Source organism: Pseudophryne corroboree, chromosome 4 (genome assembly GCF_028390025.1).
Source record: "Pseudophryne corroboree isolate aPseCor3 chromosome 4, aPseCor3.hap2, whole genome shotgun sequence".
Lineage (NCBI taxonomy): Eukaryota > Metazoa > Chordata > Amphibia > Anura > Myobatrachidae > Pseudophryne > Pseudophryne corroboree.
In genome coordinates this window covers 653229944-653256571 of record NC_086447.1, presented here as the reverse complement: position 1 = coordinate 653256571, position 26628 = coordinate 653229944, and the positions used below count along the sequence as shown (strand labels likewise).

General features: G+C 47.8%; 1 protein-coding gene across 1 annotated transcript in view; it reads right to left on the bottom strand.

Moving 5' to 3' along the window:
- The window catches only part of SPRTN (SprT-like N-terminal domain), a 125766-nt gene that overhangs the window by 58809 nt on the left and 40329 nt on the right, over window positions 1-26628 (bottom strand). The window contains exon 3 of the mRNA XM_063917775.1: window positions 5383-5511. Within this exon, the coding sequence (XP_063773845.1) occupies window positions 5383-5511 (129 nt within the window). The remainder of the gene's footprint in view (window positions 1-5382; window positions 5512-26628) is intronic.

The window sequence follows — 26628 nt, the reverse complement described above, 5'->3', positions numbered from 1 at the left end:
CCGCAGGCACCACAATAGGTTGGTTCAAGTGAAAAGCTGATACCACCTTAGGGAGAAATTGGGGACGAGTCCTCAATTCTGCCCTATCCATGTGGAAAATCAGATAAGGGCTTTTACATGACAAAGCCGCCAATTCTGACACACGCCTGGCCGAAGCCAAGGCCAACAACATGACCACTTTCCACGTGAGATATTTTAATTCCACGGTTTTTAGTGGCTCAAACCAATGTGACTTCAGGAAATACAACACCACGTTGAGATCCCAAGGTGCCACTGGAGGCACAAAAGGGGGTTGAATATGCAGCACTCCCTTAACAAATGTCTGAACTTCAGGTAGGGAAGCCAGTTCTTTTTGGAAGAAAATCGATAGAGCCGAAATTTGGACCTTAATGGAACCCAATTTTAGGCCCATAGTTACCCCTGACTGTAGGAAGTGCAGAAATCGGCCCAGCTGAAATTCTTCCGTTGGGGCCTTCTTGGCCTCACGCCACGCAACATATTTTCGCCATATGCGGTGATAATGGTTCGCGGTCACTTCTTTCCTAGCTTTTATCAGCGTAGGAATGACTTCCTCCGGAATGCCCTTTTCCTTCAGGATCCGGCGTTCAACCGCCATGCCGTCAAACGCAGCCGCGGTAAGTCTTGGAACAGACAGGGCCCCTGCTGCAGCAGGTCCTGTCTGAGCGGCAGAGGCCATGGGTCCTCTGAGATCATTTCTTGAAGTTCCGGGTACCAAGCTCTTCTTGGCCAATCCGGAACAATGAGTATAGTTCTTACTCCTCTTTTCCTTATTATCCTCAGTACCCTGGGTATGAGAGGAAGAGGAGGGAACACAAACTGACTGGTACACCCACGGTGTCACTAGAGCGTCCACAGCTATTGCCTGAGGGTCTCTCGACGTGGCGCAATATCTTTCTAGCTTTTTGTTTAGGCGGGACGCCATCATGTCCACCTGTGGCCGTTCCCAACGGTTTACAATCAGTTGGAAGACTTCTGGATGAAGTCCCCACTCTCCCGGGTGGAGGTCGTGCCTGCTGAGGAAGTCTGCTTCCCAGTTGTCCACTCCCGGAATGAACACTGCTGACAGTGCTAACACGTGATTTTCCGCCCATCGGAGAATCCTTGTGGCTTCTGCCATCGCCATCCTGCTTCTTGTGCCGCCCTGTCGGTTTACATGGGCGACTGCCGTGATGTTGTCTGACTGAATCAGTACCGGCTGGTTTTGAAGCAGGGTCTTGCCTGACTTAGGGCATTGTAAATGGCCCTCAGTTCCAGAATATTTATGTGCAGGGAAGTCTCCTGACTTGACCATAGTCCTTGGAAGTTTCTTCCCTGTGTGACTGCCCCCCAGACTCGAAGGCTGGCATCTGTGGTCACCAGGACCCAGTCCTGTATGCCGACTCTGCGGCCCTCTTGAAGATGAGCACTCTGCAGCCACCACAGCAGAGACACCCTGGTCCTTGGAGACAGGGTTATCAGCCGATGCATCTGAAGATGCGATCCGGACCACTTGTCCAACAGGTCCCACTGAAAGGTCCTTGCATGGAACCTGCCGAATGGAATTGCTTCGTAGGAAGCTACCATTTTTCCCAGGACTCGCGTGCAGTGATGCACCGACAGCTGTTTTGGTTTCAGGAGGCCTCTGACTAGAGATGACAGCTCCTTGACTTTCTCCTCCGGGAGAAACACTTTTTTCTGTTCTGTGTCCAGAACCATCCCCAGGAACAGTAAACGTGTCGTAGGGACCAGCTGTGACTTTGGAATATTTAGAATCCAACCGTGCTGTTATAGCACCTCCCGAGATAGTGCTACCCCAACCAACAACTGCTCCCTGGACCTCGCCTTTATCAGGAGATCGTCCAAGTACGGGATAATTAAAACTCCCTTTTTTCAAAGGAGTATCATCATTTCGGCCATTACCATGGTAAATACCCTCGGTGCCGTGGACAGACCAAACGGCAACGTCTGGAATTGGTAATGACAATCCTGTACCACAAATCTGAGGTACTCCTGGTGAGGATGGTAAATGGGGACATGCAGGTAAGCATCCTTGATGTCCAGTGATACCATGTAATCCCCCTCGTCCAGGCTTGAAATAACCGCCCTGAGCGATTCCATCTTGAATTTTTTTATATAAGTGTTCAAGGATTTCAAATTTAAAATGGCTCTCACCGAACCGTCCGGTTTCGGTACCACAAACATTGTGGAATAGTAACCCCGTCCTTGTTGAAGTAGGGGCACCTTGACTATCACCTGCTGGGAATACAGCCTGTGAATTGCCTCTAGCACAGCCTCCCTGTCTGAGGGAGTTGTCGGCAAGGCAGATTTGAGGAAACGGCGAGGGGGAGACGTCTCGAATTCCAGCTTGTACCCCTGAGATACCACTTGAAGAATCCAGGGATCCACCCGTGAGCGAGCCCACTGATTGCTGAAGTTCTTGAGACGGGCCCCCACCGTACCTGGCTCCGTCTGTGGAGCCCCAGCATCATGCGGTGGACTTAGAGGAAGCGGGGGAGGACTTTTGTTCCTGGGAACTGGCTGTATGCTGCAGCTTTTTTCCTCTACCTCTGCCTCTGGGTAGAAAGGACGCGCCTTTAACCCGCTTGCCTTTTTGGGGCCGAAAGGACTGTACCTGATAATACGGTGCTTTCTTTGGCTGTGAGGGAACATGGGGTAAAAAAGCCGACTTCCCAGCTGTCGCTGTGGAAACGAGGTCCGAGAGACCATCCCCAAACAACTCCTCACCTTTATAAGGCAAAACTTCCAATGTGCCTTTTAGAATCTGCATCCCCTGTCCACTGCCGAGTCCATAACCCTCTCCTGGCAGAAATGGACATTGCACTTATTTTAGATGCCAGCCGGCAAATATCCCTCTGTGCATCTCTCATGTATAAGACTGCGTCTTTAATATGCTCTATGGTTAGCAATATAGTGTCCCTGTCTAGGGTATCTATATTTTCCGACAGGGAATCTGACCACGCAGCTGCAGCACTGCACATCCATGCTGAAGCAATAGTCGGTCTCAATATAATACCTGAGTGTGTATACACAGACTTCAGGATAGCCTCCTGCTTCCTATCAGCAGGCTCCTTTAGGGCGGCCGTATCCGGAGACGGTAGTGCCACCTTCTTTGACAGGCGTGTGAGCGCTTTATCCACCCTAGGGGATGTTTCCCAACGTGACCTATCCTCTGGCGGGAAAGGGTACGCCATTAGTAACCTTTTAGAAATTACTAGTTTCTTATCGGGGGAAGCCCACGCTTCTTCACACACTTCATTTAATTCCTCAGAAGGGGGAAAAACCACTGGTAGTTTTTTCTCCCCAAACATAATACCCTTTTTTGTGGTACCTGGGGTAACATCAGCAATGTGCAACACATTTTTCATTGCCTCAATCATGTAACGTGTGGCCCTATTGGAAGTTACATTAGTCTCATCGTCGTCGACACTGGATTCAGTATCCGTGTCGACATCCGTGTCTGCCATCTGAGGTAGCGGGCGTTTTAGAGCCCCTGATGGCTTTTGAGACAGCGGGGCAGGCACGAGCTGAGAAGCCGGCTGTCCCACATCTGCTATGTCGTCCAGCCTTTTATGTAAGGAGTTTACACTTTCACGTAATTCCTTCCACAAGCCCATCCATTCAGGTGTCGGCCCCGCAGGGGGTGACCACATTTATCGGCATCTGCTCCGCCTCCACATAAGCCTCCTCATCAAACATGTCGACACAGCCATACCGATACACCGCACACACACAGGGAATGCTCTGACTGAGGACAGTACCCCACAAAGCCCTTTGGGGAGACAGAGAGAGAGTATGCCAGCACACACCAGAGCGCTATATATACACAGGGATTAACACTGTAACTGAGTGATTTTCCCAATAGCTGCTTGTATACACAATATTGCGCCTAAATTTAGTGCCCCCCCTCTCTTTTTTACCCTATGTAGTCTGGAAACTGCAGGGGAGAGCCTGGGAGCGATCCTTCCAGCGGAGCTGTGAGGGAAAATGGTGCCAGTGTGCTGAGGGAGATAGCCCGGCCCTTTTTCGGCGGACTTCTCCCGCTTTTTTGTAGGTATATCTGGCAGGGGATTTTGCACATATATAGTCTATGACTATATTATGTGTAGTTTTGCCAGCCAAGGTACTTAATATTCCCGCCCAGGGCGCCCTGCACCCATCAGTGACCGGAGTGTGAGGTGTGCATGGGAAGCAATGGCGCACAGCTGCAGTGCTGTGCGCTACCTTGGTGAAGACCGAAGTCTTCTGCCGCCGATTTCCGGGAACGTCTTCTTGCTTCTGGCTCTGTAAGGGGGACGGCGGCGCGGCTCCGGGACCGGACGATCGAGGTTGGGCCCTGTGTTCGATCCCTTGGGAGCTAATGGTGTCCAGTAGCCTAAGAAGCCCAAGCTAGCTGCAAGCAGGTAGGTTCGCTTCTTCTCCCCTTAGTCCCTCGTAGCAGTGAGTCTGTTGCCAGCAGATCTCACTGAAAATAAAAAAATTTCTAGGAGCTCAGGAGAGCCCCTAGTGTGCATCCAGCTCAGCCGGGCACAAGATTCTAACTGAGGTCTGGATGAGGGTCATAGAGGGAGGAGCCAGTGAACACCAGGTAGTCCTAAAGCTATCTTTAGTTGTGCCCAGTCTCCTGCGGAGCCGCTATTCCCCATGGTCCTTACGGAGTCCCTGCATCCACTTAGGACGTCAGAGAAAACAGCAGATGTTAAATATATGAGAAATGGGCATTAGTGGTGTTCACTTGTTTGCCTCTATGCATTAACATAACATTTAATATGATTTGGTAGATTTAATGAAGTAATAATTCTGAAGTATGTAAAAAGGTGTTAACCCCAAGTTTCCAAAACTCTGCCATTACAGTCCAGGTTTTAAGGATATACATGCCTGAGTCCAGATGGTTTAATCATATTGATTGAATTACTAATTAAGTAACCTGTGCTTAAGCATGGATATCCTTAAACCTGGAATGCAATGACTGAGTTTGGGGAACTCTGTGTTAACCTATATTATGATTGGTAGTTTATAGTATAGTCTGTGAACATATTTTAATATATCAACTTGTGCAAGAGGCTGCGTCTTCAGATCTCTCTCAGAACGGTTTGTCCCCGAGATAAATATTAAACAACACGTTTCTTTATTCAGACTGACAGCTTTGAATTCAATTATTTCTTGTAAAATAAACATCCATATAACAGTTTATCTTGTAGAGATGCAGTGGTGTAAAGCATACTTTAAGCAGTATGTACAGTTATGTTAGATGACAAACTGGCACACACGTTTTCAGCTATTTAAGCTCAATATTCTTCAGGAATTCTACTGCTATTACTCGTTTGACATACATGAAGTACAAAAGATGGAGTACATACTTACAGATATCTTAGCACCAGTAACACTGTTTATGCGATTCATATGTTTGCAGAATTCTGGACCATGGGAATCACGGTCTCTGTTGTTGTGAGTAACAAACAGGAGAGCATGAATCATCTCGTGGAGAAGTGTCTGCAATGCAAAAAATAACCAGCCTGTTATGGTAAGACTTACACAGACATTAAACAATACTAGTGAAGAGACCGGGTCACCTCAGTGTACCTGGTCCGCTCTAACCCTCCGACCCCATACTTCCTGTGTGCCCAGTGGGACATTCCTTCTCCTCTCCTGATTCCTGCTAGGCCAAGGTCTGTCCCATCTCCCTAGCAGTGGGTGCCTTTGGAGACTTGACAAACCTTATACAAGTATTACATAGATCATTTCTAAATACAAAATACGAGAATAGCTAATAATATTGACAAACACCCATTTGGCAAAAATTGAGGTTTGCAAGTACATTTCTTATATTTTATCAGTCATTGGGCACGATTCAAAGAGAGCTGAATATTGGCAGGAATTACATCCCAGGTTTATTCAATACATCTTCCTGTGACTCCGACAACGGGATTTCTTCTCACACCCCCGGAGCAGAAGTCCGACAAAAGTGCAGGCACAATGCCGATTTCTGCCCTTAGTGCAGCAAAAACAGCATCTTGCTGGGCACTTAAGTCAGAGAATGCCGGTTCTGCCGACAAAATACCCTGTTAAGTTCGCGAGAATGGGCTTTCTCTGAAATACCATTGCACTGTATTGAATAGCCCAGGGAACTAATTCTCTGCGCTATTCAACTCTCTGTGAATTGAATCGTGCCCACTGATTCAATGGAGTCCAAACAATAAAAAAGTTAGGTGGGCAATTTGTAAGTTTCCCTCTGATCCACCCTGGGGTATGATAAATTGCACAACAGATTCGGCAGGGGAAAAAGCAGGCAGGATATGGGGGTCAGCAGACTCCCATGTGGGTGAGGGGAAACTTATAAATCTCTCCGCAGCAATTAGATTTTATCAAAGAGCTTGCAAGCTATAGATTTTTAATAATTAAGAGTTTCCCGGGTAAACCAATGTGCACGGAAGAAAAATAGTTTGCACATAACAGTGGATGGGGCATTGTTAATTTGTAGAGTGCAAGCTCGTCCATAGCATAAGTGCTTTTTAGAAATAGGGAGGTAGAAAAAAGTGCATTTGGAAGGCGATTACAAGATCCTTGAAGGAAGGTTAGAAGATGCAGAACAGAAGTATAATGCTGCAGAAGTCTGGCAGGTACACATATAGGTGGAAGCCTGTAACTTGGAACGTTTGCTACTAGAACTCACACTACTGGTACACTTGGGTTAATCAGTGTTACAGGTTGAGTCTCCCTTATCCAAAATGCTTGGGACCAGAGGTACTTTGGATATGGGATTTTTCCGTATTTTGGAATAATTGCATACCATAGTGAGATATCATGGTGATGGGACCTAAATCTAAGCACAGAATGCATTTATGTTACATATACACCTTATACACACAGCCTGAAGGTCATTTTAGCCAATATTTTTTATAACTTTGTGCATTAAACAAAGTGTGTCTACATTCACACAATTCATTTATGTTTCATATACACCTTATACACACAGCCTGAAGGTAATTTAATACAATATTTTTAATAACTTTGTGTATTAAACAAAGTTTGTGTACATTGAGACATCAAAAAACAAAGGTTTCACTATTTCACTCTCACTCAAAAAAGTCCGTATTTCGGAATATTCCGTATTTCGGAATATATGGATATGGGATACTCAACCTGTACTACATTTAGTACCTGAAAGACAGCATTAGCTGCTATTCATAGGCTGAATATATATCCTGTGGTTTGCTTTTCAGTTTCAAAGCTATAGTAGCCCCAACACTAAAACAAAAAGTTATTTCCAGCAATATCACACAGTTCTTGTCATTGCTTTGTTGGCGGCTATGGTGTATTCACAAAGGTATGCAGCCCGCGTGGTAACAATAATAAGAAATGTGGCATTGGATCTCAGGGAACATTATCATGGTTAAAGGAGCAATGTGGTGACAGCAGAAACAATGATGCGGAATTCCATCACAACAATAATGACCTGTACTGTACATGCAACACGCATGAAATATCTGATCAGCATGAAATAACCATCTGCATTCACAGTCCATCTTTGCAAGCATGTGTGAATGAGCCCTTCAACGTATATATGCAATAAACATAGAACTTGGGGATTGTTGGTGTGTAAAATGTAAAGGTGATGACAGTTTCAAACAATACGCAGTCTTACAAGAATTAAAGGGGAACTACAGATAATAGCCTATTTTGATATTTTAACTACCCACTTCCATAAACACACAGGTCTTGTATGCAGAGCACTTCTGGAGGGGCGCACTACCTCCATCATCTATAGCCCCTGATCCTCAAACATATCAACCTGGACAAATGGGAGATTCTTCATTTACTGGAGGTGCTAAAGTATCACAGTAGTGAATGTGTGTGCCAGTGTCCTCCACCACCAGAGGCTCTCCATACAGACTTCAATTAGACATTATCAGTATAGTCTCTTGGTTCCAGTACTATAATGGCTTACTTTAAATCAACATATATAGGTTGAGTATCCCTTAGCCGAAAGTAATGATCTTAAATTGTTGGGTCCCCCTACTGAGATAAAGATTTTATATTATAATATATATACAGGTTGAGTATCCCATATCCAAATATTCCGAAATACGGAATATTCCGAAATACGGACTTTTTTGAGGTATAGTGAGATAGTGAAACCTTTGTTTTTTGATGGCTCAATGTACACAAACTTTGTTTAATACACAAAGTTATTAATAATATTGTATTAAATGACCTTCAGGCAGTGTGTATAAGGTGTATATGAAACATAAATGAATTGTGTGAATGTAGACACACTTTGTTTAATGCACAAAGTTATAAAAAATATTGGCTAAAATGACCTTCAGGCTGTGTGTATAAGGTGTATATGTAACATAAATGCATTCTGTGCTTAGACTTGGGTCCCATCGCCATGATATCTCATTATGGAATGCAATTATTCCAAAATACGGAAAAATCCGATATCCAAAATACTTCTGGTCCCAAGCATTTTGGATAAGAGAGACTCAACCTGTATATATATATATATATATATATATATATATACACATACACACACATATATATAAATAAAAAAAAGAGAGAGAACATGTATATATTACATGCATATACATGTCATTATTTCAGTGGGGGACCCAAGTATTTGGGATTTTTGGATAAGGTATACTCAACCTGTATTAATGAATTGACTAAAGTCACTGTAAGATTGAACGCATTCCAACTGTTTCTCCTGCTCAACCCTCGACCCCCCCCCCCCCCCCCCCCCCGATCAGACAAGAACTCCGGGATAGATAAAGAGCATCAATTAGCATTTATTACAACCTATAATGACCATTGTCCTAAAATAAAATATATTATCAGGAAAAATTATAAATATATTAAAGCAAGATAACTTATTGAGGGATGTTCTTCCAGCAAAACCAGTGTTTATCTTTCGAAAGGGACGATCTTTGAAGAATTCCCTTGCACCCAGCCACTCAAGACCCGAGAAGAAACATTATCACTTTCGCCCATAATGGGTTTCTTTAAATGTGGGGGTACTAAAATAAGATTTTAAACCTACCGGTAAATCTTTTTCTCCTAGTCCGTAGAGGATGCTGGGGACTCCGTAAGGACCATGGGGTATAGACGGGATTAGCAGGAGACATGGGCACTATAAAGACTTTAGAATGGGTGTGCACTGGCTCCTCCCTCTATGCCCCTCCTCCAGACCTCAGTTAGAGAAACTGTGCCCAGAGGAGACGGACAGTACGAGGAAAGGATTTTTGTTAATCTAAGGGCAAGATTCATACCATCCACACCGTATAACCTGGAATATACGCAACCAGTTAACAGTATGAACAAAACAGCATCAGCCAACGACTGAACTTAGCTGTAACATAACCCTTATGTAAGCAACAACTATATACAAGTCTTGCAGAAATATGTCCGCACTGGGACGGGCGCCCAGCATCCTCTACGGACTAGGAGAAAGATTTATCGGTAGGTTTAAAATCTTATTTTCTCTTACGTCCTAGAGGATGCTGGGGACTCCGTAAGGACCATGGGGATTATACCAAAGCTCCAGACCGGGCGGGAGAGTGCGGATGACTCTGCAGCACCAATTGAGCAAACATAAGGTCCTCATCAGCCAGGGTATCAAACTTGTAGAATTTTGCAAAAGTGTTTGAACCCGAACAAGTAGCTGCTCGGCACAACTGTAATGCCGAGACGCCTCGGGCAGCCGCACAAGAAAAGCACACATTCCTAGTGGAATGGACCTTTACCGAATCTGGTACCGGCAATCCAGCCGTAGAATGAGCCTGCTGAATCGTGTTACAGATCCAGCGGGCAATAGTCTGCTTAGAAGCAGGGGCACCAACCTTGTTAACCTTGTTGGCTGCATACAGGACAAACAGTGCCTCTGTTTTCTTAACCCAAGCCGTCCTGGCTACATAAACTTTTAAAACGTAACCGTGGTAAGTCTTGGAACACGCAGGGCCCCTGCTGCAACAGGTCCTCCCTGAGAGGAAGAGGCCATGGATCTTCTGTGAGCATCTCCTGAAGATCTGAATACCAGGCCCTTCGAGACCAAACTGGAACAATGAGTATTGTCTGGACTCTTTCTTCGTAGGATTCTCAATATTTTGGAGATGAGAGGAAGATGAGGGAATACATAGACCGACTGAAACACCCATGGTGTCACCAGGGCGTCTACCGCTACTGCCTGAGGGTCCCTTGACCTGGCACAATACCTCCGAAGCTTCTTGTTGAGGCGTGACGCCATCATGTCTATTTGTGGAACTCCCCACTGACTTGTTATCTCTGCAAAAACTTCTTGATGAAGTCCCCACTCTCCTGGATGGAGATCGTGTCTACTGAGGAAGTCTGCTTCCCAGTTGTCCACTCCCGGAATGAAGACGGCTGACAGAGCGCTTATGTGATTTTCCGCCCAGCGAAGAATCCTTGTGGCTTCCGCCATTGCCAATCTGCTCCTTGTCCCGCCTTGGCGGTTTACATGAGCCACGGCTGTGACGTTGTCTGATTGAATCAGAACCGGTAGGTTGCGAAGAAGATTCTCCGCTTGTCGTAGGCCGTTGTATATGGCCCTTAATTCCAGTATGTTGATGTGTAGACAAGCCTCCTGGCTTGACCATGTTCCCTGAAAATTTCTTCCTTGTGTGACTGCTCCCCATCCTCGGAGGCTCGCGTCCGTGGTCACCAGAACCCAGTCTTGAATGCCGAACCTGCGACCCTCTAGAAGGTGAGCACTATGCAGCCACCACGGGAGAGACACCTTGGCCCTGGGGGACAGGCTTATTTTCTGATGAATTTGAAGATGGGACCCGGACCACTTGTCCAGAAGGTCCCACTGAAATGTCCTCGCATGAAACCTGCCGAAGGGGATGGCCTCGTAGGTCGCCACCATTTTTCCCAGGACTCGAGTGCATTGATGGACAGACACTCTTTTCAGTTTTAACAGGTCTCTGACCATGTTTTGGAGTTCCTGGGCTTTTTCCATCGGGAGAAAAACCCTCTTTTGTTCCGTGTCTAGAATCATGCCTAAGAAAGATAGCCAAGTCGTTGGAACCAACTGTGACTTTGGTAGATTTAGAATCCAGCCATGTTGCTGCAGCACTCTCAGGGAGAGCGACACGCTTTTCAGCAACTGCTCTCTAGATCTTGCTTTTATCAGGAGATCATCCAAGTACGGGATAATTGTGACTCCCTGCCTGCGCAGGAGCACGATCATTTCCGCTATTACCTTGGTGAAAATCCTCGGGGCCGTGGACAGCCCAAACGGCAATGACTGAAACTGGTAATGACAGTCCTGTACAGCGAATCTCAGGTACGCCTGATGAGGGGGTTATATGGGGACATGAAGGTATGCATCCTTTATGTCTAGTGACACCATAACCCCCCCCCACCCCCTTCCTTCCAGGCTGGAGATAACCGCCCGGAGCGATTCCATCTTGAATTTGAACTTTTTCAAGTACAGGTTTAGGGATTTTAGATTTAGAATGGGCCTGACTGAGCCATCCGGTTTCGGAACCACTAGCAGGGTTGAATAGTACCCCTTCCCCTGTTGCACTAGGGGAACCTTGACAATCACTTGCTGTTGATACAGCTTTTGAATTACAGCTAAAACTATCTCCCTCTCTGGGGGAGAAGCTGGCAAAGCCAATTTGAAAAATCGTCGCGGAGGCACGTCTTGAAATTCCAGCTTGTAGCCTTGGGATACAATTTCCATCGCCCAAGGATCCACGTCTGACTGAACCCAGACGTGGCTGAAGAGTCGAAGACGTGCCCCCACTGGTGCGGACTCCCTCAGTGGAGCCCCAGCGTCATGCGGTGGATTTAGTAGAAGCCGGGGAGGACTTCTGCTCTTGGGAACTAGCCGTAGCAGGCATTCTTTTCCCTCTACCCTTACCTCTGGCGAGGAAGGAAGAGCCCTGACCTCTTCTGGACTTATGCGGCCGAAAGGACTGCATCTGATATTGTGGTGTTTTCTTTTGCTGTGGGGGAAAATAAAGTAAAAAAGTAGATTTACCCGCGGTAGCTGTGGAAACCAGGTCCGCAAGACCTTCCCCAAATAAAACCTCACCCTTGTAAGGCAAAACTTACATATGCCTCTTTGAGTCGGCATCACCCGTCCATTGGCGGGTCCACAGGGCTCGCCTAGCAGAAATCGCCATGGCGTTGGCTCTCGAACTTAGCAGCCCAACGTCTCTGAGCGTCTCTCATATACAAGACTGCGTCTTTAATGTGACCTAAGTTCAATAAAATGGTATCCCTATCTAGGGTATCAATGTCAGCTGACAAGGTATCTGTCCAAGCTGCTACCGCGCTACAATCTCCAAGCCGATGCTATTGCCGGTCTGAGCAAAGCACTCGTATGTGTATAAATTGATTTTAAGGTAGTTTCCCGTCTGCGATCAGCAGGATCCTTGAGGGCTGCCGTGTCTGGGGACGGTAGCGCCACCTTTTTGGACAAGCGCGTTAAAGCCTTGTCCACCCTGGGCGAGGATTCCCACCGTACCCTGTCCTGTGCAGGGAAAGGATTCGCCATAAGAATCCTCTTGGGAATCTGTAGTTTTTTGTCTGGAGTTTCCCAAGCTTTTTCAAATAACGCTTTCAGCTCATGAGATGGGGGAAAGGTTACCTCAGGTTTCTTTTCCTTAAACATGCATACCATCGTGTCAGGGACAGAGGGGTAATCTGTGATATGCAAAATATCTTTTATTGCAATAATCATATAATGAATACTTTTGGCCACCCTTGGGTGTAACCTCGCATCATCGTAGTCGACACTGGAGTCAGAATCTGTGTCGGTATCAGGGTCTGCTACTTGGGACAGGGGACGTTTCTGAGACCCTTAAGGGCCCTGTGACACAGTCAAAGCCATGGATTGACTCCCTGCTTTATCCCTGGACTCTGCTTTGTCCAATCTCTTATGTAAATAAGAATTTACTTACCGATAATTCTATTTCTCGGAGTCCGTAGTGGATGCTGGGGTTCCTGAAAGGACCATGGGGAATAGCGGCTCCGCAGGAGACAGGGCACAAAAGTAAAGCTTTACGATCAGGTGGTGTGCACTGGCTCCTCCCCCTATGACCCTCCTCCAAGCCTCAGTTAGGTACTGTGCCCGGACGAGCGTACACAATAAGGAAGGATTTATGAATCCCGGGTAAGACTCATACCAGCCACACCAATCACACCGTACAACCTGTGATATAAACCCAGTTAACAGTATGATAACAGAAGAGCCTCTAAAAGATGGCTCCCTACAACAATAACCCGAATTAGTTAACAATAACTATGTACAATTATTGCAGATAATCCGCACTTGGGATGGGCGCCCAGCATCCACTACGGACTCCGAGAAATAGAATTATCGGTAAGTAAATTCTTATTTTCTCTATCGTCCTAGTGGATGCTGGGGTTCCTGAAAGGACCATGGGGATTATACCAAAGCTCCCAAACGGGCGGGAGAGTGCGGATGACTCTGCAGCACCGAATGAGAGAACTCCAGGTCCTCCTTAGCCAGAGTATCAAATTTGTAAAATTTTACAAACGTGTTCTCCCCTGACCACGTAGCTGCTCGGCAAAGTTGTAATGCCGAGACCCCTCGGGCAGCCGCCCAAGATGAGCCCACCTTCCTTGTGGAGTGGGCCTTTACAGATTTAGGCTGTGGCAGGCCTGCCACAGAATGTGCAAGTTGGATTGTGCTACAGATCCAACGAGCAATCGTCTGCTTAGACGCAGGAGCACCCATCTTGTTGGGTGCATACAATATAAACAACGAGTCAGATTTTCTGACTCCAGCTGTCCTTGCAATATATATTTTCAATGCTCTGACAACATCCAGTAACTTGGAGTCCTCCAAGTCACTTGTAGCCGCAGGCACTACAATAGGCTGGTTCAGATGAAATGCTGACACCACCTTAGGGAGAAAATGCGGACGAGTCCGCAGTTCTGCCCTGTCCGAATGGAAAATCAGATATGGGCTTTTGTAAGATAAAGCTGCCAGTTCTGACACTCTCCTGGCCGAAGCCAGGGCTAGTAGCATGGTCACTTTCCATGTGAGATATTTCAAATCCACATTATTTAGTGGTTCAAACCAATGAGATTTGAGAAAGTCCAAAACAACATTGAGATCCCACGGTGCCACTGGGGGCACCACAGGAGGCTGTATATGCAGCACTCCCTTAACAAAAGTCTGGACTTCAGGAACTGAAGCCAATTCTTTCTGGAAGAAAATCGACAGGGCCGAAATTTGAACCTTAATAGATCCCAATTTGAGACCCATAGACAATCCTGATTGCAGGAAATGTAGGAATCGACCCAGTTGAAATTCCTCCGTCGGAGCACTCCGATCCTCGCACCACGCAACATATTTTCGCCAAATGCGGTGATAATGTTGCGCGGTTACTTCCTTCCGTGCTTTAATCAAAGTAGGAATGACTTCTTCCGGCATGCCTTTTTCCTTTAGGATCCGGCGTTCAACCGCCATGCCGTCAAACGCAGCCGCGGTAAGTCTTGAAACAGACAGGGACCCTGCTGAAGCAAGTCCCTTCTCAGAGGTAGAGGCCACGGATCTTCCGTGATCATCTCTTGAAGTTCCGGGTACCAAGTTCTTCTTGGCCAATCCGGAACCACTAGTATCGTTCTTACGCCTCTTTGCCGTATAATTCTCAATACTTTTGGTATGAGAGGCAGAGGAGGAAACACATATACCGACTGGTACACCCAAGGCGTTACCAGCGCGTCCACAGCTATTGCCTGCGGATCTCTTGACCTGGCGCAATACCTGTCCAGTTTTTTGTTGAGGCGAGACGCCATCATGTCCACCATTGGTCTTTCCCAACGGGTTACCAGCATGTGGAAAACTTCTGGATGAAGTCCCCACTCTCCCGGGTGAAGGTCGTGTCTGCTGAGGAAGTCTGCTTCCCAGTTGTCCACTCCCGGGATGAACACTGCTGACAGTGCTATCACATGATTTTCCGCCCAGCGAAGAATCCTTGCAGCTTCTGCCATTGCACTCCTGCTTCTTGTGCCGCCCTGTCTGTTCACATGGGCGACTGCCGTGATGTTGTCCGACTGGATCAACACCGGCTTTCCCTGAAGCAGAGGTTCTGCCTGGCTTAGAGCATTGTAGATTGCTCTTAGTTCCAGAATGTTTATGTGAAGAGACGTTTCCAGGCTCGTCCACACTCCCTGGAAGTTTCTTCCTTGTGTGACGGCTCCCCAGCCTCTCAGGCTGGCGTCCGTGGTCACCAGGATCCAATCCTGTATGCCGAATCTGCGGCCCTCCAATAGATGAGCACTCTGTAACCACCACAGAAGAGATACCCTTGTCCTTGGAGACAGGGTTATCCGCTGGTGCATCTGAAGATGCGACCCTGACCATCTGTCCAACAGATCCCTCTGGAAAATTCTTGCGTGGAATCTGCCGAATGGAATTGCTTCGTAAGAAGCCACCATTTTTCCCAGGACTCTTGTGCATTGATGTACAGACACCTTTCCTGGTTTTAGGAGGTTCCTGACAAGCTCGGATAACTCCTTGGCTTTTTCCTCCGGGAGAAAAACCTTTTTCTGAACCGTGTCCAGAATCATCCCTAGGAACAACAGACGTGTTGTCGGAATTAACTGGGATTTTGGAATATTCAGAATCCACCCGTGCTGTTTTAGCACTTCTTGAGACAGTGCTAATCCCATCTCTAGCTGTTCTCTGGACCTTGCCCTTATTAGGAGATCGTCCAAGTATGGGATAATTAATACGCCTTTTCTTCGAAGAAGAATCATCATCTCGGCCATTACCTTGGTAAAGACCCGAGGTGCCGTGGACAATCCGAACGGCAGCGTCTGAAACTGATAGTGACAGTTCTGTACGACGAACCTGAGGTACCCCTGGTGTGAGGGGTAAATTGGAACGTGGAGATACGCATCCTTGATGTCCAAGGATACCATAAAGTCCCCTTCTTCCAGGTTCGCTATCACTGCTCTGAGTGACTCCATCTTGAACTTGAACAGGTTCAAGGACTTCAGATTTAGAATAGGTCTTACCGAGCCATCCGGCTTCGGTACCACAAATAGAGTGGAATAATACCCCTTTCCTTGTTGTAAAAGAGGTACCTTGACTATCACCTGCTGAGAGTACAGCTTGTGAATGGCTTCCAAGACCGTCACCCTGTCGGAGGAGGACATTGGTAAAGCAGACTTCAGGAAACGGCGAGGTGGATTCGTCTCTAGTTCTAACCTGTACCCCTGAGATATTATCTGCAGGATCCAGGGATCTACCTGCGAGTGAGCCCACTGCGCGCTGAAATTCTTGAGACGACCCCCCACCGCCCCCGAGTCCGCTTGAGAAGCCCCAGCGTCATGCTGAGGCTTTTGTAGAAGCGGGGGAGGGCTTCTGTTCCTGGGAAGGAGCTGCCTGTTGCTGTCTCTTCCCCCTTCCTCTGCCTCGTGGCAGATATGAATATCCCTTTGCGCTCTTGTTTTTAAAGGAACGAAAGGGCTGCGGTTGAAAAGTCGGTGTCTTTTTCTGTTGGGGAGTGACTTGAGGTAAAAAGGTGGATTTCCCGGCTGTAGCCGTGGCCACCAAATCCGATAGACCGACTCCAAATAACTCCTCCCCTTTATACGGCAAAACTTCCATATGCCGTTTTGAGTCCGCATCGCCTGACCACTGTCGCGTCCATAAACTTCTTCTGGCCGAAATGGACATAGCACTTACCCGTGATGCCAGTGTGGAGATATCCCTCTGTGCATCACGCATATAAAGAAAAGCATCCTTTATTTGCTCTAAAGACAGTAAAACATTGTCCCTATCCAGGGTATCAATATTTTCAATCAGGGACTCTGACCAAGCTACCCCAGCACTGCACATCCAGGCTGTCGCTATAGCTGGTCGTAGTATAACACCTGTATGTGTGTATATACTTTTTTGGATATTTTCCATCCTCCTATCTGCTGGATCTTTAAGTGCGGCCATCTCAGGAGAGGGTAACGCCACTTGTTTTGATAAGCGTGTGAGCGCCTTGTCCACCCTAGGAGGTGTTTCCCAGCGCGCCCTAACCTCTGGCGGGAAAGGGTATAAAGCCAATAACTTCTTTGAAATTAGCATTTTTTTATCGGGGGCAACCCACGCTTCATCACACACCTCATTTAATTCTTCTGATTCAGGAAAAACTATAGGTAGTTTTTTCACACCCCACATAATACCCTGTTTAGTGGTACCTGTAGTATCAGCTATATGTAACGCCTCCTTCATTGCCAAAATCATATAACGTGTGGCCCTACTGGAAAATACGGTTGATTCGTCACCGTCACCACTAGAATCAGTGCCTGTGTCTGGGTCTGTGTCGACCGACTGAGGCAAAGGGCGTTTTACAGCCCCTGACGGTGTTTGAGGCGCCTGGACAGGCACTAATTGATTGTCCGGCCGTCTCATGTCGTCAAACGACTGCTTTAGCGTGTTGACACTATCCCGTAATTCCATAAATAAAGGCATCCATTCTGGTGTCGACCCCCTAGGAGGTGACATCCCCATATTTGGCAATTGCTCCGCCTCCACACCAATATCGTCCTCATACATGTCGACACACACGTACCGACACACAGCAGACACACAGGAAATGCTCTTAACGAAGACAGGACCCCACTAGCCCTTTGGGGAGACAGAGGGAGAGTTTGCCAGCACACGCCAAAAGCGCTATATATGACAGGGATAGCCTTATAATAAGTGCTCCCTGTATAGCTGCTTTAATAATATATTTTTGCCACAATTTTGCCCCCCCCTCTCTTTTTTACCCTGTTTCTGTAGTGCAGTGCAGGGGAGAGCCTGGGAGCCGTCCTGACCAGCGGAGCTGTGTAAGGAAAATGGCGCTGTGTGCTGAGGAGATAGGCCCCGCCCCTTTTTCGGCGGGCTCGTCTCCCGCTCTTTAGTGGATTCTGGCAGGGGTTAAATATCTCCATATAGCCCCCGGAGGCTATATGTGAGGTATTTTTAGCCAAATTAGGTTTTCATTTGCCTCCCAGGGCGCCCCCCTCCCAGCGCCCTGCACCCTCAGTGACTGCCGTGTGAAGTGTGCTGAGAGGAAAATGGCGCACAGCTGCAGTGCTGTGCGCTACCTTTAGAAGACTGAGGAGTCTTCTGCCGCCGATTCTGGACCTCTTCTCGTTTCAGCATCTGCAAGGGGGCCGGCGGCGAGGCTCCGGTGACCATCCAGGCTGTACCTGTGATCGTCCCTCTGGAGCTAATGTCCAGTAGCCAAGAAGCCAATCCATCCTGCACGCAGGTGAGTACACTTCTTCTCCCCTAAGTCCCTCGTTGCAGTGATCCTGTTGCCAGCAGGACTCACTGTAAAATAAAAAACCTAAGCTAAACTTTTCTAAGCAGCTCTTTAGGAGAGCCACCTAGATTGCACCCTTCTCGGCCGGGCACAAAAATCTAACTGAGGCTTGGAGGAGGGTCATAGGGGGAGGAGCCAGTGCACACCACCTGATCGTAAAGCTTTACTTTTGTGCCCTGTCTCCTGCGGAGCCGCTATTCCCCATGGTCCTTTCAGGAACCCCAGCATCCACTAGGACGATAGAGAAATAAAGACACATTTGCATTTAAAACATTACACATATCCAACCAATCAGGTGTCGGCGTTGTCGACGAAGACACCACAATCATCTGCTCCACCTCCTCCTTAGATGAGCCTTACGCTTCAGACATGATGACACACACGTACCAACATCCCCACACACTCAGGGATATATCTATATGGAGACAGTCCCCCAATAAGGCCCTTCGGAGGGACAGAGAAAGAGTATGCCAACACACACCCAGCGCCACCTGACACTGGAATAAAATCCCAGTTAGTACAGCGCTTTATATAAACATATATCTATACACTCACTGTGCCAATTAAATGTGCCCCCCCCCTATTCTTTGCCCTCTGTAACAGTGTTCAGCAGGGGAGAGTCCGGGGGGCCAGCTTCTCTGCAGTGTGCTGTGGAGAAAATGGCGCTGGTTAGTGCTGGAGGATCCAGCTCCGCCCCCTGACCGGCGGGCTTCGGTCCCGCTCAAATTACTTATACTGGTGGTTTTTTTTAATATACTGCCTCTGCAGTATCTAATCCATCTGCCAGAGTCCCTTGAGGTTTATATTGCTGCCCAGGGCGCCCCCCCTGCGCCCTGCACCCTTACAGTGCCCGCTGTGTGTGTGTATGTGTGGGAGCAATGGCGCGCAGCGTTACCTCAGTGAAGATCTGAAGTCTTCTGCCGCCTTTGAAGTCTTCTTTCTTCTTATACTCACCCGGCTTCTATCTTCCGGCTCTGTGAGGTGGACGGCGGAGCGGCTCCGGGACGAACGGCGAGGGTGAGACCTGCGTTCCGACCCTCTGGAGCTAATGGTGTCCAGTAGCCTAAGAAGCAGAGCCTATCATTTAAGTAGGTCTGCTTCTCTCCCCTCAGTCCCACGATGCAGGGAGCCTGTTGCCAGTAGTGCTCCCTGAAAATAAAAAACCCAACAAAAAGTCTTTTTCAGAGAAACTCAGGAGAGCTCCCCTGCAGTGCACCCAGTCTCCTCTGGGCACAGGATCTAACTGAGGTCTGGAGGAGGGGCATAGAGGGAGTAGCCAGTGCACACCCATTCTAAAGTCTTTAGAGTGCCCATGTCTCCTGCGGAGCACGTCTATACCCCATGGTCCTTACGGAGTCCCCAGCATCCTCTAGGACGTAAGAGAAATGTATTACTTGCCAGTTTATAGATAATAAAATAAGATTTTACTTACCGATAAATCTATTTCTCATAGTCCGTAGTGGATGCTGGGACTCCGTAAGGACCATGGGGAATAGCGGCTCCGCAGGAGACAGGGCACAAAATAAAAGCTTAAGGATCAGGTGGTGTGCACTGGCTCCTCCCCCTATGACCCTCCTCCAAGCCTCAGTTAGGATACTGTGCCCGGACGAGCGTACATAATAAGGAAGGATCTTGAATCCCGGGTAAGACTCATACCAGCCACACCAATCACACCGTACAACTTGTGATCTGAACCCAGTTAACAGTATGATAAACGCAAGGGAGCCTCTGAAAAGATGGCTCACAACAATAATAACCCGAATTTTTGTAACAATAACTATATACAAGTATTGCAGACAATCCGCACTAGGGATGGGCGCCCAGCATCCACTACGGACTATGAGAAATAGATTTATCGGTAAGTAAAATCTTATTTTCTCTGACGTCCTAGTGGATGCTGGGACTCCGTAAGGACCATGGGGATTATACCAAAGCTCCCAAACGGGCGGGAGAGTGCGGATGACTCTGCAGCACCGAATGAGAGAACTCCAGGTCCTCCTCAGCCAGGGTATCAAATTTGTAGAATTTAGCAAACGTGTTTGCCCCTGACCAAGTAGCTGCTCGGCAAAGTTGTAAAGCCGAGACCCCTCGGGCAGCCGCCCAAGATGAGCCCACTTTCCTTGTGGAATGGGCTTTTACTGATTTTCAATACAATTATATAGACACAGGAACGCACCGGACCCACTTTATTTGTGGACTCCCTTGCGTCCGTGTGTAAACATAAATTCAGGCGCAGTCGTATATTCACATGCAGTGTCAGAAATTAGCTATTCACCACCACTTAAAATTTAATTGCAGCTCCCACTCAGTATCCTGAAGTTTATACCAATATTAAACTAAAAAAGAAATCACTTATGTGAGAGAGCGCAAGCAAATTTTAAACAATTTTATTTTGTATTAAAAATATATAAAAATTTTTAATATAACATCATTATATGCATAAATTGCTAAATGCCTTTGAAACATATGATTGCTATTTCAACACAATAAAACTACCATAGATTAGAACCATGTGTCCATTATTAGTGGATTGATTGACACCACCTGCCACTAGTTTGCAGGGTTATCCACTCCGTTCCTTTTTTGACACTTTGTGGCTAGAATACAGTCCAATGTCCCGCATCAACAGATTCTAAGCTTTTTATGCTTTTTATATATTTTTAATACAAAATAAAATTGTTTAAAATTTGCTTGCGCTCTTTTACTGATTTTGGCTGTGGCAATCCTGCCACAGAATGTGCAAGCTGAATTGTACTACAAATCCAACGAGCAATCGTCTGCTTAGAAGCAGGAGCACCCAGTTTGTTGGGTGCATACAGGATAAACAGCGAGTCAGATTTTCTGACTCCAGCCGTCCTGGAAACATATATTTTCAAGGCCCTGACAACGTCAAGCAACTTAGAGTCCTCTAAGTCCCTGGTAGCCGCAGGTACCACAATAGGTTGGTTCATGTGAAATGCAGAAACCACCTTAGGTAGAAATTGAGGACGAGTCCTCAATTCCGCCCTGTCAGAATGAAAAATTAAGTAAGGGCTTTTATATGATAAAGCCGCCAATTCTGACACACGCCTGGCTGAAGCCAAGGCTAACAGCATCGACACCTTCCATGTGAGATATTTTAAGTCCACAGTGGAAAGTGGTTCAAACCAATGTGACTTTAGAAAACTCAACACCACATTGAGATCCCAAGGTGCCACTGGAGGCACAAAAGGAGGCTGTATGTGCAGCACCCCTTTTACAAATGTCTGAACTTCAGGTACTGAAGCCAGTTCTTTTTGGAAGAAAATCGACAGGGCCGAAATTTGAACCTTAATGGACCCTAATTTTAGGCCCATAGACAGTCCTGTTTGCAGGAAATGAAGGAAACGACCCAGTTGAAATTCCTCTGTAGGGGCCCTCTTGGCCTCACACCACGCAACATATTTACGCCAAATGCGGTGATAATGTTTTGCGGTTACGTCCTTCCTGGCTTTGACCAGAGTAGGAATGACTTCTTCTGGAATGCCTTTTTCCCTCAGGATCCGGCGTTCAACCGCCATGCCGTCAAACGCAGCCGCGGTAAGTCTTGAAACAGACAAGGCCCCTGCAGTAGCAGGTCCTGTCTTAGAGGTAGAGGCCACGGTTCGTCCGTGAGCATCTCTTGAAGTTCCGGGTACCAAGTCCTTCTTGGCCAATCCGGGACCACGAGTATAGTTCTTACTCCTCTCCTTCTTATGATTCTCAGTACTTTTGGTATGAGAGGCAGAGGAGGGAACACATACACTGACTGGTACACCCACGGCGTTACCAGAGCGTCCACTGCTATTGCCTGAGGGTCCCTTGACCTGGCGCAATATCTGTCCAGTTTTTTGTTTAGACGTGACGCCATCATGTCCACCTTTGGTTTTTCCCAACGGTTTACAATCAGGTGGAAGACTTCTGGGTGAAGTCCCCACTCTCCCGGGTGAAGGTCGTGTCTGCTGAGGAAGTCTGCTTCCCAGTTGTCCACTCCCGGAATGAACACTGCTGACAGTGCTATCACATGATTTTCCGCCCAGCGAAGAATCCTTGCAGCTTCTGCCATTGCCCTCCTGCTTCTCGTGCCGCCCTGTCTGTTTACGTGGGCGACTGACGTGATGTTGTCCGATTGGATCAACACCGCCTGACCCTGAAGCAGAGGTTTTGCTTGACTTAGGGCATTGTAAATGGCCCTTAGTTCCAGAATGTTTATATGAAGAGATGTTTCCATGCTTGACCACAAGCCCTGGAAATTCCTTCCCTGTGTGACTGCTCCCCAGCCTCTCAGGCTGGCATCCGTGGTTACCAGGATCCAATCCTGAATGCCAAATCTGCGGCCCTCTAGTAGATGAGCACTCTGCAGCCACCACAGGAGAGACACCCTTGTCCTTGGCGACAGGGTTATCCGCTGATGCATCTGCAAATGCGATCCGGACCATTTGTCCAGTAGATCCCACTGAAATGTTCTTGCATGGAATCTTCCGAATGGAATCGCTTCGTAAGAAGCCACCATTTTTCCCAGGACCCTCGTGCACTGATGCACTGAGACCTGGCCTGGTTTTAGGAGGTTCCTGACTAGCTCGGATAACTCCCTGGCCTTCTCCTCCGGGAGAAACACCTTCTTCTGGACTGTGTCCAGAATCATTCCTAGGAACAGTAGACGTGTCGTTGGAATCAGCTGCGATTTTGGAATATTTAGAATCCACCCGTGCTGACGTAACACTACCTGAGATAGTGCTACTCCGACTTCTAACTGTTCCCTGGATCTTGCCCTTATCAGGAGATCGTCCAAGTAAGGGATAATTAAAATGCCTTTTCTTCGTAGAAGAATCATCATTTCGGCCATTACCTTGGTAAAGACCCGAGGTGCCGTGGACAATCCAAACGGCAGCGTCTGAAACTGATAATGACAGTTTTGTACTACAAACCTGAGGTACCCTTGGTGAGAAGGGTATATTGGGACGTGGAGATAAGCATCTTTGATGTCCAGAGACACCATATAGTCCCCTTCTTCCAGGTTCGCTATCACTGCTCTGAGTGACTCCATCTTGAATTTGAACCTTTTTATGTAAGTGTTCAAGGATTTCAGATTTAAAATTGGTCTCACCGAGCCGTCCGGCTTCGGTACCACAAACAGCGTGGAATAATACCCCTTTCCTTGTTGCAGGAGGGGTACCTTGATTATCACCTGCTGGGAATACAGCTTGTGAATGGCTTCCAAAACTGCCTCCCTGTCGGAGGGAGACTTTGGTAAAGCAGACTTCAGGAACCGACGAGGGGGAAACGCCTCGAATTCCAGTTTGTACCCTTGCGATACTACCTGTAGAATCCAGGGATCCACTTGCGAGTGAGCCCACTGCGCGTTGAAATTCTTGAGACGGGCCCCCACCATATCTGAGTCTGCTTGTAAAGCCCCAGCGTCATGCTGAAGACTTGGCAGAAGCAGGGGAGGGCTTCTGCTCCTGTGAAGCGGCTGCATGGTGCAGTCTTTTTCCTCTTCCTCTGCCCCGGGGCAGAAAAGAGTGGCCTTTTGCTCGCTTGTACTTATGGGAACGAAAGGACTGAGTTTGAAAAGACGGTGTCTTTTTCTGCTGATGTGGAGTGACCTGGGGTAAAAAGGTGGATTTTCCAGCCGTTGCCGTGGCCACCAGGTCCGATAGACCAGCCCCAAATAACTCCTCCCCTGTATACGGCAATACTTCCATGTGCCGTTTGGAATCCGCATCCCCTGACCACTGTCGCGTCCATAACGCTCTTCTGGCAGAGATGGACATAGCACTTACTCTTGATGCCAGGGTGCAAATATCCCTCTGTGCATCACGCATATATAGTAATGCATCCTTTAAATGTTCTATAGTTAACAAAATATTGTCCCTATCCAGGGTATCAATATTCTCAGTCAGGGAATCCGACCATGCGACTCCAGCACTGCACATCCAGGCTGAGGCGATTGCTGGTCGCAGTATAACACCAGTATGTGTGTATATACTTTTTAGGATATTTTCCAGCCTTCTATCAGCTGGTTCTTTGAGGGTGGCCGTATCAGGAGACGGTAACGCTACTTGTTTAGATAAACGTGTGAGCGCCTTATCTACCCTAGGGGGTGTTTTCCAACGCGCCCTAACCTCTGGCGGGAAGGGATATAATGCTAATAATTTTTTAGATATTAGCTGTTTTTTATCGGGGGAAACCCACGCTTTTTCACACACCTCATTTATTTCCTCTGACTCAGGAAAAACTATTGGTAGTTTTTTCTCACCCCACATAATACCCTTCTTTGTGGTACTTGTAGTGTCAGAAAGGTTCAATGCCTCTTTCATTGCCGTGATCATGTAACGTGTGGCCCTACTGGACATTACGTTTGTCTCGTCACCGTCGACACTAGACTCAGTATCTGTGTCAGGGTCTGTGTCGACCCACTGAGGTAACGGGCGTTTTAGCGCCCCTGACGGTGTCTGAGACGCCTGGACAGGCACTAATTGATTTGCCGGCTGTCTCATGTCGTCAACAGTTTTTTGCAAATTGCTGACATTATCACTTAATTGTTTAAATACAATCATCCAGTCAGGTGTCGACTCCCTAGGGGGTGACATCACCAACACAGGCAACTGCTCCGCCTCCACATCATTTTCCTCCTCATACATGTCGACACACGCGTACCGACACACAGCACACACACCGGGAATGCTCTGATAGAGGACAGGACCCCACTTAGCCCTTTGGAGAGACAGAGGGAGAGTCTGCCAGCACACACCCAGCGCTATATATATATATATACAGGGATAACCTTATATACCGTATATACTCGAGTATAAGCCGACTTTTTCAGCACATTTTTCTGTGCTGAAAAAGCCCCCCTCGGCTTATACTCGAGTCAATGGCTGCAGCAGACGCCGTGGGCTGTGTGGGCGTCCGCTGCAGCCGGCTCCAGGACGGACACTAGAGGTCATTATTGACCTCTAGTGTCTGTGCGCGTTGCTATGGGAGAGACGTCATGACGTCTCTCCCATAGAGATGATCGGGTGCCGGGGAGCGGGCGGCCGCACAGAGCGGCGGCCGGACGGAGCGAGCGGACGGACGGAGCGGAGCAGCGCAGCAGCAGAAGAAGCGGTCGGGAAGCAGGAGCGGGGCAGTGGTAAGTATTGTTTTTGTGTGTGTTTGTGTGTTTGTAAGCGGCGACGGGGGCACTGCAACAGGGGGCAAAGAAAGAAGGGGGCACTGCAACAGGGGGCAAAGAAAGAAGGGGGCACTGCAACAGGGGGCAAAGAAAGAAGGGGGCACTGCAACAGGGGGCAAAGAAAGAAGGAGGCACAACTACTGGGGGCAATGAAAGGGGGCACAACTACTGGGGGCAAAGAAGGGGCATAACTACTGGGGGCAAAGCAACGGCAGCATGTTTTTATCTGGCACTGTGGGGGGATATCTGTTACTGGGGGTATATGTGGCACTGGGGGCACAACCCTAGCAACAAGCATTACCCCCTGGCAACAAGCATAACACCTACCGCATGAAACCCCTGGCAACGAGCATGACACCCTGAGCATGAACACCCCTGGCACCGTACATTTCCCACCCTAGGCTTATACTCGAGTCAGTCATTTTTCCCATTTTTTTGTGGTAAAATTAGGTATCTCGGCTTATATTCGGGTCGACTTATACTCGAGTATATACGGTAAGTGTTATTCCCTTATAGCTGCTGTTATTATCGTTATTTGCTGCCAAAAATGCCCCCCCCTTCTCTTTTTTACCCTGATTCTGAAGCAGGACTGCAGGGGAGAGTCAGGGAGCCGTCCTTCCAGCGGAGCTGTGAGGGAAAATGGCGCTTGTGTGCTGAGGAGATAGGCTCCGCCCCTTCACGACGTCCTTATCTCCCGCTTTTTTGTGTAAAAATGGCAGGGGATTAAAATACATCCATATAGCCCAGGAGCTATATGTGATGTATTCTTTTTGCCACCTAAGGTATATACTGTTATATTGAGTCTCAGGGCGCTCCCCCCCAGCGCCCTGCACCCTCAGTGACCGGAGTGTGAAGTGTGCTGAGAGCAATGGCGCACAGCTGCGGTGCTGTGCGCTACCTTAGACTGAAGACAGGATGTCTTCTGCCGCCGATTTCACCGGACCTCTTCGTCTCTTCTGGCTCTGTAAGGGGGACGGCGGCGCGGCTCCGGTGACCCATCCAGGCTGAACCTGTGATCGTTTATTCTAAGCAGCTCAGGAGAGCCACCTAGATTGCACCCTTCTCGGCCGGGCACAAAAATCTAACTGAGGCTTGGAGGAGGGTCATAGGGGGAGGAGC